Here is a 13,005-nt window from a genome sequence, read left to right as displayed (position 1 = left end):
AACTTTTCCCACCAAGATCTAAAATAATCACCTTTGTCTATGCTAGGAGTTGAGCCCTGATCTCTGAGTTCTGCATCTACCTCATTAACCACTAACCCCCACCATTTGGTGCAAAAAGACATTTACCACTCAACAATCAAAGTGCAATAGCAATTGATCATAGCTCATCAAAGCGTGTCCACACATTGAGTTGAGGCAAAAAAAAGTATCAGATAAAAAAATCCATATTATGATACCATATCCTTCACCGCAAGTATAACGGAAATTACTTTGACCCACGAAAATATTCTGCTCAACAGAGGAAACCAGTCATACGTAGATTGGAGAAGGATCTATGTAGACCACAGAATAGCACGTACCATATTTGGCATTGGGTCACCCAATAACAAAAACATACACCACAAAACTACAGGGGCCAAGGATTGCATTTGCAAGCAGGGCCACCTTCATACAAAACACAGGTCAGCAGGTAACAATTTTAAGTTCAACCACAAGTACAGATCTCATCGGATTAACAGCTATCATTCCCACATTACGCCACAGGCAGGCAAACACCCACCACCCAAATAAAATTGGTAAGTTAGTGGACTGTGGAAAAAATATTACATCGCAATGTTGCCACAATTTTCTGCAATCTCTTGGTCTATAACCGAGACACACTAAATATAACCTACAGAATATAGAATATCCTGCAGACAGCATAAGCATATAAAAAAGAACTAGTTATTGACAGCAGAATTCTCAAATCCTGCAACAAAAGAATGCAACCAACTGCCATTTGCATTACCTAAAAACCCCTAGTCAACAGAGTCTGGACTCCACATGCTTGACCAGCTGATACAATCTTTTTGAAAAAGCTTACTTCCATTTTGCCAAAAAAGGACTACAGCTCCAATGGGAACTCAGCAGATCCCAGAATCCTTGGTATCACCACCAAGAATCACAAGAAAATTTTAGATCCATATGGAGGGGTAATATCAGTTTGAAACAAAGATCTGATAGTGAAAAACAATCCTAAGGAACTACTAAAGTTAGACCTCTCTATAATAGCATCGCTATATAACAACCATTCACTATAAAAGCCAAGTTTCTTTGGAACCAATTTCCATGCTATGTTATAATATATGTTCTTTATAACAGCACTTCGCTATAACAACCAAAAAAATCTGGAACAGATGAGGTTGTTATAGAGATGTTTGACTGTAATTAAGGAGACAAGCAAGCAACAGCCGATCAAGAGAACATCCCTGGAGAAGAGAGAACTTGAAATCACAGTCATGATTAGTTTGTCATTTCCTGAATTAGCCTAACTTAAAAATCAATGTTAAGCTGATCACTTTCACGTGAATTTAGACAATCTGTTCTCTTCTCTAAAGATACCATGAATACCAACAAGGTGTACAAGCGCAGGGAAAATTCAAATTAATCAGTTAACTACATATTTGACCTTGACAAAGCCAGCCAGACACAAACAGTGTTCTAGATACCGTGCAGAGTCACAGATACAATAAAATGAGAAGTGCAATAAGCCTATTGGAGCTTATATTTTCAAGGAACTAAAGTAAGAAAAATCTGAGCATTCATCATCAAGCAACGCTTATAAGCTGGAAAGGAGTCCGCATACTTTTATAGAGTTCATGTCAAAGATAGACATTAACTCTAAACATCTTGTCACAGGGAATGGCAACAAAACAGAAACTAACAACAGCTGGAAATATTGGATACTGTTTAAAAAAGAAGTAACATGGGCAAGAGGCCAACCTTCCACCAGAATAGTTGCTTCTGAAAAAGCCTTAGATACTCAAAATCCAATTAGTTGTAACAGACTGGTAACTTACACATCTTAAGTGACTCTCGTGTTGCTATGTGATAATAGACAATCTTCTGCAGCTCCAGTTATGCAACCATGTTGCAAATTTCAGAAGATAAACTATTGAGTACACACTTCAGTATGGTACCTCAAGTACTTGTTAGAAGTTTCTCACCTGCAAAGACTTCACTTGCAGGCAAATGTACCGGACATGCCTATTACATCACTCTAATGCATGCTAATGTCTTCATATCCTGAAATTAAATGAAGGGAATGAAGACAGAACAACAACTAACAAGAGAATGGAAATTTTGGAACTGCTAGGAAACAAATAAAGGTCCCGCTTGGAAGGAAAACCAGGTGAAAGAAGTCCTGGCCAACAACTTTTCACATTGTTTTCATTCCAAACGCCACCTGAATATCTGGAGATAACCACCCCTTTTCCGAGGCTAATAGTTTATAAGACAGCCTCAGAAACTTAAATATCCAATAATTCGAAACTGGTAATTTGTACTCTGAGATAGACAACAATTCTGTATTATGTTCATATACTGAGACAGAAATTGGAAAATATCAACTAATTAAGATATCCAAGCCAAAACAATTATATGTATATATATCCAATAATTCGAAACGGGTAAGATGTACTCTGAGATAGACAACAATTCTGTATTATGTTCATATTCTGAGACAGAAGTTGGAAAATATCAACTAATTAAGATATCCAAGCCAAATGGCAATTTTTTTGGGTGGGGGGTGGGGTGGGGGGTGGAGGGGACACATGCACTAACAGTTGTCCGGTAACCAAAGTGTCAAGAAGGTCGCGACTTAGCAGTGCTAAGAAACAAAACTTAACAAAGAGTACTTGAGGATAAGAGTTTACTGTAGTGTAGAGGTATGACAGGGAGGAGAGAGACCTGTGCTGAACAAATTATAATTTCCAGCGACCAAAGTGCCAAAATGATCATGAATGCACATAAAGAGTGATAGAGCTAACATATAAAGCAACAGGATCTATACAGGTAAGTTAAAATTCATTTCCAGGACAAACTCAACCAATGTAATATACGGACTGAAATGGGACCAAACCAGGAAGAGGGGCAAGAAAGATAGAAATAGAAAATGAGATCGACTCCCAGTGTTCAAACTCCTTCATAAAACTTTAAATTGCAGGGTTCATAATACTACAAAATATACTTGCCTAAGAAAAGTATTTATTGTTCAAGCTGTACAATCTTTAACCAATATGTAAATTACTCCCATCCTAGCTCATGAACTGCCTATGCTAATAATCACATACATTGATGGCAATGGATTTTGAAAATAGCCTCTCCAAACAAGGAGAAAAGCCAGCCTGATAAGCACGAAACGGTGTCGTCTATTTTCTCCATTAGTTAAAAATATAAGCAGGAAATTGCTGAAGGCACATTAAGGGTATGTCATGGCACCCAGAAAAGTTACCAACCAAACTTTGGTGCCTCAAGAAACAGTACGCCCATAACAGACAGATGCAAGGTAAAGATTTTTTGCCCATTTCTCCTGCAGCGAGCAAAATCAATGGTTAACTCTGTAACCAGGAGGCCAAAAAACGAGAGAATGACAAAAGGAGTGGAACGTGTCAAGAAAAGCATAATTGATTAAATAAACAACCTTGACATGAGTGCTAGGAAAAGCAGAAGTACGAAGTGTCTCTTGTGTTTCATCTGCAGGTTTCCTTCTTGGAACACTTAGAACAAGAGCAGCTTGATCCCATGTGGCTGCAGTCGATGTGATCCTATAACCAGCATCCCATCTCCTATGGATCCCTTCACTAGGATAAAGAAAATCTAATTCCACGACCTGCAAATTATATAAAGCATAAATATACCCAACTCCAAATTTGAAGAAAATAGCAAGTGACCCTATAAATAAAAAATAAAAATAAAATCCATTATAAAAACCTGATCAGAGAACCCAGCTCCACGAGACATAACAATTGCCCATCTACTTCCTGCAGTTGCCATGGCAGTGACATAAAACCCCTCTTTCCATTTTTTGTTTATCCACTTGAATGGAAAAGACTCACTGACTTTGTATGATTGCTGCAGATACTGGGTACCTGACATATTACCAACAAAACTAGGTTTAGTCTGCTCTAATTCACAGATTATGGTGCAAAACATGTATAGCATGTTATCAGAGATACACTAACCCTTTGACATGATAACTAACGAGCTCCCATTATTAGCTCCTGCTATGGCACTAATATAATAATTCTTCTCCCATTGCTCCATAATCCATTCCTATGTTTAAACATAAACAGAGGGAATTAGCTAAAGCCTGAAGGAGTAAACTGAATTATGCATAAGTTTACTATAGGTATAGCACATTAGACATGCAAAAACGCAACATAATTTAATTTGAACATGCTTCAAGATTAACCACTCTTTGGGACATGAGAGACCTTGTGAAGAAAAAGAGGTGACAGTTCATAGACTTGGGCACTGAACCCAGTCCCCGCATCCATGATTAGGGCCCACAAGTTCGAACAAGATGCCACACTGCTGATAAATAGTCCGTCCTCATTTCCTTTCTCAATGTGCTGAGCTAACCTCATATCAGCAACGTTATAGTGATACCTGCAAGCCCAAACAGTGCCACTGCATTGTTCACAAGCTCAAATCAAAGATATTTCGGCCAAACTGTATATACCTTTGCTTCATTGGGCGACGAGCATTGTAAACACTGATCCATTGTGTCGCAGGCATTCCCATGCGAACCTTCTTCTTTGGCTGTTCATCATCATCTTCTTCCAATGTCAATCTTCCTCTTTTCTGCCCAACTTGGTATATAAGCTTTAGAAAATGAAAAACACGTTAGCAAAATTCTACTTCTGCTGCTGATTCTTCAACATATAGAGAAGCTTGCAATAAAGATATATGCAAAAAATACCTACCTTCTGTGCACCATCAGTGTTGATTGGCCTGATGTCCGGATTTGGACCTACTACTCCATCAAATAAGGAGATATATTTAGCATAGTTAGGCTCCTCGTCAAACTTCAAGTTCACAACATATTCCACAAACTGTCTAAAAGGAGCAGGGCAGAAGCAGCAAAGAGTTTCTGGAGAAGTTGCCATCTTTTTCTTACAGACAAGGAAACCTTTGTTCTCACCCTACACAAAAAAAAATGGTGTCATCGCAAGGAGATATTTACAAGTAAAATGCCGCTATTAAGTTGAGAAAAATGAAAACCTGGTATCCCTGCCAAGGCAGCCGGCCTCGGAGAAGAAAGACGAGAGTGTAAGCCAGCGACTCTAAATCATCCCTCCGGCTTCCAGTCCTTCCAAGGTGAGCATGCACACTAGCATACCTTACAGTTCCTCTGAGGCAATGGTTCTCTTGATCGTCAGTGGCCACGGACACAAAACAAATGTACCCAAACATATAGAAGTACTGAATATTGTACCTAAAAACATCAGGCCGTTGATCATATTCCACATGTAAGCCAGTAGAAGTATCACGCCACCTTGTTGCTGGAGCATTCAAACAGGTAGATCAGCATGACCATATTATGCAGAATAGAGCATGATGAAGATTCCAAATCGAAAGACAAAATTCTTCTTTCTAATTTTAATTTACTCACCTAACCCAAGGTCAACAAGAAACAATTTTTTCTCATCAGGAGTTCCAGGTGTTCCAAGAAGAAAGTTTTCAGGCTTTACATCTCCATGCACATACCTTCAAAACAATATCAGTGAGACAAACCAATCAGGTCAATAAACACTGTTTACCTGTTGTGCCTCTTGTTTTTTTGTTTTTCTTTTCGAGGAGGTCAGAATAGACCGTGTAAGCCATAATGCCCAGAATTTGTAATCTATCGAAAGATAGAAAACAGCTTCCTATATGTAGTATGCAAGAAACTATTGACCTAAGCATGATGTACTTACCCTCTGGAGTGCAATTTCTCGAGTATGGAAATTGCTTCAATGGCAATGCATGCTACCATTTCAATAGACATCCTAAATCAAAAACAAAACCAAAAAGGCTGGCGTTGAGGTCCAAGGAACAGCAATATGTTTAAAGATAAGAATGTTCTATAATACTATAAATAATAAATAAAGAAATAGATCTTACGCATGGGAATTATTGTTCCAAACATCCCACAAACTAGGACCAAGCATATCCATAACCTGCAATTTGATTACAGGAATTCAGCAGTTCAAATGGAGATAGGAATCAACTGCAACTTGAAACGAATGATAAAATAATCCCATTACACTGCAGATGACATACCATAATATAGTAATCACCTTGACGTCCCTTGTAATGTACACGTGGTATACCATGACTACCACCAAGGGCACTAGAAGCAACAGCAAAGGGCATCAACTCTTAGAAAATCTTTTGTTACCAGATATCAATAATATAAGAAGACAAACAGAAGGAACATGTGTTAAATGACCACATACTTGTAGACCTGCCACTCATAAGGTGGTCCATAGTTACAACCTTTGCTGCTTCTGTGCTCGAATTTCAAGGCAACCTAGAACCAGAAATGATAATTTCATCATATGCATAATTAAGAGAATCATCTTCAGCATACAACAAATAAAACAGTAAATAATAGGAAAAAGTAATGTTGTACCTCGAAAGCTCCTGGGCCAGTTCTTTCATGTGGATTTGGTGGGTTTGCACGACGACCCACATACACTTGACCAAATCCTCCTTTACCAAGTTTCCTATCAATCCTATAGGCTGGTGATCCACCAACCTGGACCTATTGCATGCAAAAGGAAACAATGTAATACAACAATCAAATCAAATGTTTCAATGTAAAACCAGGGAAGTGAACAGCTGGAAGAAAAACAGTATAATAACTCCAGCAACCACAAACAAATATATCAGAACCAAAGTTAGTGACTAATAACTAATAGAATAGAAAAAATATGTGTCTATTTGTGTGTGTGATGTCACAACCCAAACTAGGGGCCATTCCCTGCACTCAGTAGGCTAGACCCTACCAAAGCATCTCGACCCAGCCCATACTCAGCCTATCCTTCAATTACCCCAAACAAAACTTTCAAAACAACAAATTCTCACTGAGAAAACTGATGATGAAATTCAAAGGAGGCAGAACAAACACAAGGTACAAACCAGTAATCTAAGTAAGTGCAGTCCCAAATACACCCTAAAAGACTATCTTTCCACAGAAACACAATATTACTGCAAAACTTCCTGCACCAATTGCAGATAGAAGTTCAATGCACTGATGGTGCAAAAAATAATGAGACAATCAAGTCACTTTTAGATAATTACAGGTAAATCACTTAACTAGCATTAATTCATAATCTAGTAAAAAAGATAACCAACCTAATTTCACAAGTTAAAATTCACTATCTTTACATTGTCAGTATATATAACTTAAAATCCTTTTTAAAAAGCTATAAACTAGAACTCGGACCTAGAAATCTGCAACCTCGTGACTTGCAGAGTACAAACTGAAAATTACAAGGTCAATTTAATGGATATCTACAGGTAAGCCACCTTAAAATGTGGGATTTGCAATCATTAATACAAGACAGGTCTGCTAAAATAGGTAAAGGTGACTTAATAGCGTAACACTTACTTATACTGATACTGCATATAACTTAAACTATTCCCTCAGTTTCAGTTTATGTGAACCTATTTCCTTTTTGGTACGTTCCAAAAAGAATGACCTCTTTCTAAATTTGGAAACAATTTAGCTTAAACTTACAATTCTACCCTTAATGAGAAGCTCTTATAACCACACAAATTCTCTGGGGCCCTTTTTGAGGTTGTTTAGGACCACAAATTCCAAAAGTATTCATTTTTTTCTTAAACTTCGTGCCCAGTCAAACAGGTTCACATAAATTGGATCTTCTTTTTTTTAAAGCTATAAACTAGAATTCGGACCCAATCTGCAATCTCGTGACATGCAGAGTACAAACTTAAAATTACACCCAAAAATACACAATACAATTATCTAACTTAAGAGACAAATTTGTTAACGAAAACAGAGCATAAATAAAATAAAATACCCTTTCAGGCAATGGAGCAGTGCTCCCTTCATCCTCAGCAGCCAAATTCTTATCGCCGCCGCTTTGGCCGCCTCCACTATCATACTCATCCATCTGTTTTTCTCCTACTTCTTCTTCCTCCTTCTCTACTTCCTTCGTCTCCTTATCCTCTTCACCGCCAGACGCTGTTTCCTTTACAGCATTCTCATCATCTACTGGTAAAATTACCTCTTTAACCTCCTCGTTATTTGTATTTTTGTTCGTCCTTCCTCCTCCTACTCTATTTCCTGGCGCTCGCCTCTGTCTCGTAGTCCGTGCGACAGTCGCTCGCCTTGTAACTCTCTTGTTGTTGTTGTTAGGTTCTGGTTCGATCGGTCGACGGCCTCTGCGCACTCCACTACGCAGTTGAGGCATATCGATCATCCATCAACTTGACAAAACCCTAAATCGACCTTCATCAATCAGGCTGCCTTCGAACTTCTAGAATCTTCCACTACCTCACACCACCACCAACGGATCTTCGATGTATAATCGGAATTACAGAAATTGAAGCTTTAGGAGATCTGTGGAGAGAGATGATGAAAACAATGGCTCCAAAACAACGTGCTTTGCCTCAAGAGAGACGACGAAAGTGATGAACAAAGAGAAGATGAACAAAGAGAAGGCAAATTCTGGTGGTTCTCTTTGATTTTTGTAAATTTATTACTCTTATAATTTTATTTTGTTTCCCTTTTTAATTACTCTTTTAATTTTATTACTCCAATTGGCCATAAGTTTTCTCCACTTTTTCCAAAAAAAACAAATTGAAAATATTGTTTGGTTATAAGGATGATTTTTTTAAGTTTCAAAAAGTAATTTAACTTCTTTTCAAGTAAAATACATGTCTAAATATAATTTTAATTTTTTTAAAATTGTTATTTTTATCTTATCTTCAAAGAAATTTCAAGCCAAATCTATATTCAAACTCTAACTTAGAAGGTATTTGGCTAAACTTATAAGTTGGTCAAGCTTATAAGCACTTTTTGGCTTATCTACGCATTTGGTAAAGTTAAAAGTGTTTATAAGCTAAAAATAAGCTAAAAGTCATAAGCTAGTCACCCCGGCTTATGAATGTTTAGCTTATAAGCACTTTAAGTTTGACCAAGATTTTTACTATTTTATCCCTAAAATATTATTTTTCAAAATAAAACTCCTACATCGATACTCACTGCCTCACTTATTTTTTCAACCCTCCCCCTTTCAACTGTACGATTCTTATTGACTATTTGAGGTAAACAAATTCTCAATTCCTTTGCATAGTTGTATCTATGTGATTGTATATTAATCTTTGATCTGTATGTAATAAACGAGAACATATCAAATTTTTGATGTATTGCTTTTTAAGTGTTGTGGTGACGAAGATAGTGTTTTTCTTTAAATATTTTATCTTATTTAGGTTTATTTTTTACTGAGAAAATTTTGTCAATTTATTAATTATTAGAACTTATGATTACATGCTTATCATAAAAAAAATTATATTTATCATAAAAATTATCTTATCTAAACAAAGTTGTATTTAAAATAAAATGACAAAAAAGATATTTTGTATTTGAATCGATCTCTAATCTAAAATTATGAATAAATTATGCCCTTATAAGTGTAAACAGTTCTAAGGTTATTCAAGTCGTTTTAACATAAAAATAGCTTATTAGTATTTTTTTATCAAATACTGCAACACCTTATCATCAATTTCAACACTTATATCCAAATACGTAACTGCTTATTTATTAAATCAGTTTCAGCACTTAAAAGTGATTTTCAACACCTAATAATGCTTATCAGCTACTTCAAATCAACTACTCCAAACGGGCTCTTGGTACCTCAGTTAGTTGGCTACCTTAACTATAAGGTAATTTTCTCCTTGTAATCCCCTCTCTCATTTCCCTCCCCTAACCTTATTTTTTTTAAAAAAAGCACAATATATAGTTTGAATTAGCATATATTATAATTATTTTTAAAATTTATGATAAAAATTATATAATATTTATGTGCTTATAAGGTTTTAAAATTATGGTTTTAATATGTGATAACATTTATATAGTTATAAAATCTTTTCATCAAAGATAAAAAATACAAAATTAGCTATTTTCATTTTTAAAAATATATCATTCTTTTTGTAATATACTAAAAAGAAAAATATACTCCACAACTAAAAAGGAAGAAGTAATTATTTTGTGCACTCAAAGAGGTTTTATTATGCGGACCCGTTGAGTTCTCATTAACCTCTACTAGTAGTCGTACCCGTGCGATGCGCGATCAATATTAAAAAATATTAATTAAATTAAATTATGATCGGACATGTTTGAACAAATTAGATCGTATTAATTTAATAAATTTCAATTGTCATCTTATTTGTCAATGTGATATAGCCAATAATAAAATCGCTATTAAATTAAAGGGACTTATATAATCATTAAATAACTTTTTTGTTCTATATTTTTCTTTATTCTATTATCCAATATTTAGTAATTTTTACATTGTTATTAGAAGTTTTTATGAGCATATTACTTTATTTAATATTTTTGTTTGCTCGCTTTCTTTTTGTAATATAAGAGAGGATATATATATTTATTAATCTTGAAATATTTTTTATTTTAAATTTATTCTGTTATTGTCAATAATATTATCTGAATTTTAATGATAATATCTCTATAAATTAAAGGAACTTATATATTCATAGAAAAACTTTTTTGTTATGTATATTATCCCATATTTAATATAATTGCATTGTTAATATAAATTTTTATTAGCATATTACTGAATTTAATATTTTTGTCTACTACTTTTTTTTGTAATATAATAAAAGATATATATTTTACTATTCTTGAAATATTTTTTTATTTTAAATTTTATCCTATTGTTCTCAATAATATTATCTGAATTTTAATGAATAAAATCTCTATTAAATTAAAGAGAGTTGTATAGTCAATGAATAACATTTTTGTTTTATATTTTTCTTTATTATATTATCCAATATTTAGTATTATTGCACTGTTAATAAAAACTTTTAGTAGTATATTACTTTATTTAAATTTTTTATGCTACTTTCTTTTTATAATATAATAAAAGATACATATTTCTTTATTTTTTATTTTTTTCTTTTATTCTCAATAATATTTCAGAACAAATAATTTTTTCGTTTTAAAAAACAAAAAATATTTAAAAAACAAAGAAATTTTAAATTTCTCAGTTTTTTATTATATGGTAACTTTTGTTTTATTTTAAAATATATTAAAAACTCCAACTTGAAATTTCTCTCAATTTGAATGGACAGTTTTTTTTTTAAAATTTCGTTTTCTATGATAAAATATTTTATTTTATTATTTTATAGATATATACATTCAAAAACAATAACCAATAAGTAATTATTAACTAAATAACTAATTATAAACTACTTATGCCATGAGACTTTTTCTAAGCTGCCACTTAGCTTAAGAAGAAGGCATTTTTCTCTCTTTTTAATAATATAATAATGATAATATAGATATAGATATTGATATAAATATAAATTTCTTATTCATTAACTTCTCGAGTAAACTACTTGTGACGATCAGGGCTTTTGGTTTGTATTCCGCAGTGGGGTTATGCGTGGCGGTTGGCAAAGATAAGTGGTTCTTTTGTATGTACTTCAAATTTGTACTCTTTTGTCAACTAAACCTAAGTTTAACCTCTAGAATTTTCGAAGTGCAATAAGGTACCACCGACGTATTTTGTGGGCTAAAGCCAAATTTTATGAGGGGCTTAATTTTTTTTTTTATTATTATTTATTTGAAGTCTATTTTTTTTAGTTTTTCTTAGATATAAAGTTATTAATAATTTTCTTATTATCAATAACTCCTAATAAGTATTTCTAAATTTACAATATAGCTAATCCATTTAGCCTTTCTTTTGACATTGTTGTTCTTAAGTAAGGTTTTATCAATTTTAATTTTGAAAACATCTTTCCGCTGAAGCAACGGTAGCATGAGTTATGAACATTATTCCATAAGCAATTTAGGCATTTGGAAAAGAACTAAATCTTTTTGTTTGATTAAGTGTATAATTTTAACTATTATGTTCTAATTGTACTATTTTCCTTAATGCTTTTAATTCAGAAAATAAATTTAAACCATCAATATCGAATTGATTATCATGCTTCAAGGAACATACAATATTAAGGCAATATTTTTTCAAATTTTCAATATCTAATGATTTTAGTTTTTACTGCCAAATTGAAAACTAAAAATTTTCATATGCTTCGAATTGTTCAAATCTATTTTGAAGTAAAAAAATAGCCTTGTCTATTATGTATAAAAGTAATCAACTCTAAAGGACCTTTCGAAAGATTTTGAGATTTCATTATCAACATTCGTATCAAATTGTTACTTCCTATATATCACACGTTTCTTACGAAATTTCGATTAGATATTCATTTCAAGTGCAATTTCCTTGGTAGAAATCATAGTAGTTGCAAATTCTTCTTCTCCATATTTGTTAAAGAAAGAAATCAAACTTTTTAACTTTACAGAACTCTTTTTTAAACTTATATATAGTCTATTAGGTGTAACAAAAAATGGGGCCCCCACAAATATGGGGCCTAAAGCGGTTGCTTTACTTTCTGTAAAAATAGTACGATATAGCAAGTTTTCGGACTGGTCATTCAAAAATAGTCAGCGTTTACCAAGTCAATGAAAAATAGCCACTATTTTGCTGCAACAGAGACCGGTCCAACAAAATATACAGGAGTTCGGTGCACCTGTGTATGAACTCCAGCATATTATGCTGGACCGATATACTTTGCTGGCTCCAGTATAATATACTGGAGACTGGAGCACTGGTGCTCCAAACTCCAGTATATTATGCTGGACCGGTATACTTGTTGGAACTCCAGTATATTATGCTGGAGTTCTAGTGTACTGCTGGAACTCTAGTATAATATGCTGGAGTTCACGTATACTTATGCTGGAACTCCAGCATAATATACTGGCGTATTTTTCGGGTTTTGAACAGTGTTTTCACTCAGATTTATCTTTACATGAAAAATGCATAAATTTCGATTACTTTTAAAATTGAGCTATTTTTGAACGACCAGTTGTAAATCTGGCTATTTTTGAATTTCATCCTTACTTGTTTTATGAAAGGACCGCCCCGAGTGAAA

General features: G+C 33.8%; 1 protein-coding gene across 6 annotated transcripts; it reads right to left on the bottom strand.

Moving 5' to 3' along the window:
• Nucleotides 1–394: 394 nt before the first annotated feature.
• LOC104235125 (casein kinase 1-like protein HD16) lies at nucleotides 395–8,530 on the bottom strand. 6 transcript variants are annotated; one of them, XR_011402753.1, is made up of 19 exons: nucleotides 7,851–8,530; nucleotides 6,437–6,568; nucleotides 6,261–6,334; nucleotides 6,085–6,154; nucleotides 5,926–5,981; nucleotides 5,739–5,810; nucleotides 5,435–5,529; nucleotides 5,258–5,324; nucleotides 5,044–5,173; nucleotides 4,746–4,964; nucleotides 4,502–4,644; nucleotides 4,254–4,428; nucleotides 4,002–4,092; nucleotides 3,751–3,908; nucleotides 3,461–3,649; nucleotides 3,276–3,349; nucleotides 1,762–2,064; nucleotides 788–920; nucleotides 395–689 (listed from the first exon to the last, which is right to left on the bottom strand). XR_011402753.1 is itself a non-coding variant. In XM_009788804.2 (17 exons), the coding sequence occupies exons 1-16, from the start codon at nucleotides 8,250–8,252 to the stop codon at nucleotides 3,290–3,292; spliced, it is 2,133 nt and encodes a 710-aa protein (XP_009787106.1). In that variant the 5' UTR covers nucleotides 8,253–8,530; the 3' UTR covers nucleotides 395–2,064; nucleotides 3,276–3,289. The 6 variants fall into 6 exon arrangements, 2 of the variants coding, with proteins under 2 accessions (XP_009787106.1, XP_009787105.1); XR_713125.2 differs by having other exon boundaries at nucleotides 788–1,884; nucleotides 1,986–2,064; XR_713126.2 differs by having other exon boundaries at nucleotides 1,986–2,064.
• Between the last annotated feature and the right edge of the window lie 4,475 nt (nucleotides 8,531–13,005).

The sequence above is a fragment of the Nicotiana sylvestris genome, chromosome 10, assembly GCF_000393655.2.
Source record: "Nicotiana sylvestris chromosome 10, ASM39365v2, whole genome shotgun sequence".
Taxonomy (NCBI): Eukaryota; Viridiplantae; Streptophyta; class Magnoliopsida; order Solanales; family Solanaceae; genus Nicotiana; species Nicotiana sylvestris.
This window is presented reverse-complemented; position numbering and strand designations above follow the sequence as displayed.

Bases quoted from the DNA above. Each gene is read 5' to 3' on its own strand.
- LOC104235125 (XM_009788804.2), bottom strand. From the start codon at position 8,252: ATGATCGATATGCCTCAACTGCGTAGTGGAGTGCGCAGAGGCCGTCGA. The intron at 6,569-7,850 runs GTATTTTATTTT...TGCATGCAATAG, and splicing joins CTGCTCCATTGCCTGAAAGG to GTCCAGGTTGGTGGATCACC. The intron at 4,965-5,043 runs GTTTTCATTTTT...TTTTTTGTGTAG, and splicing joins TGCCTTGGCAGGGATACCAG to GGTGAGAACAAAGGTTTCCT.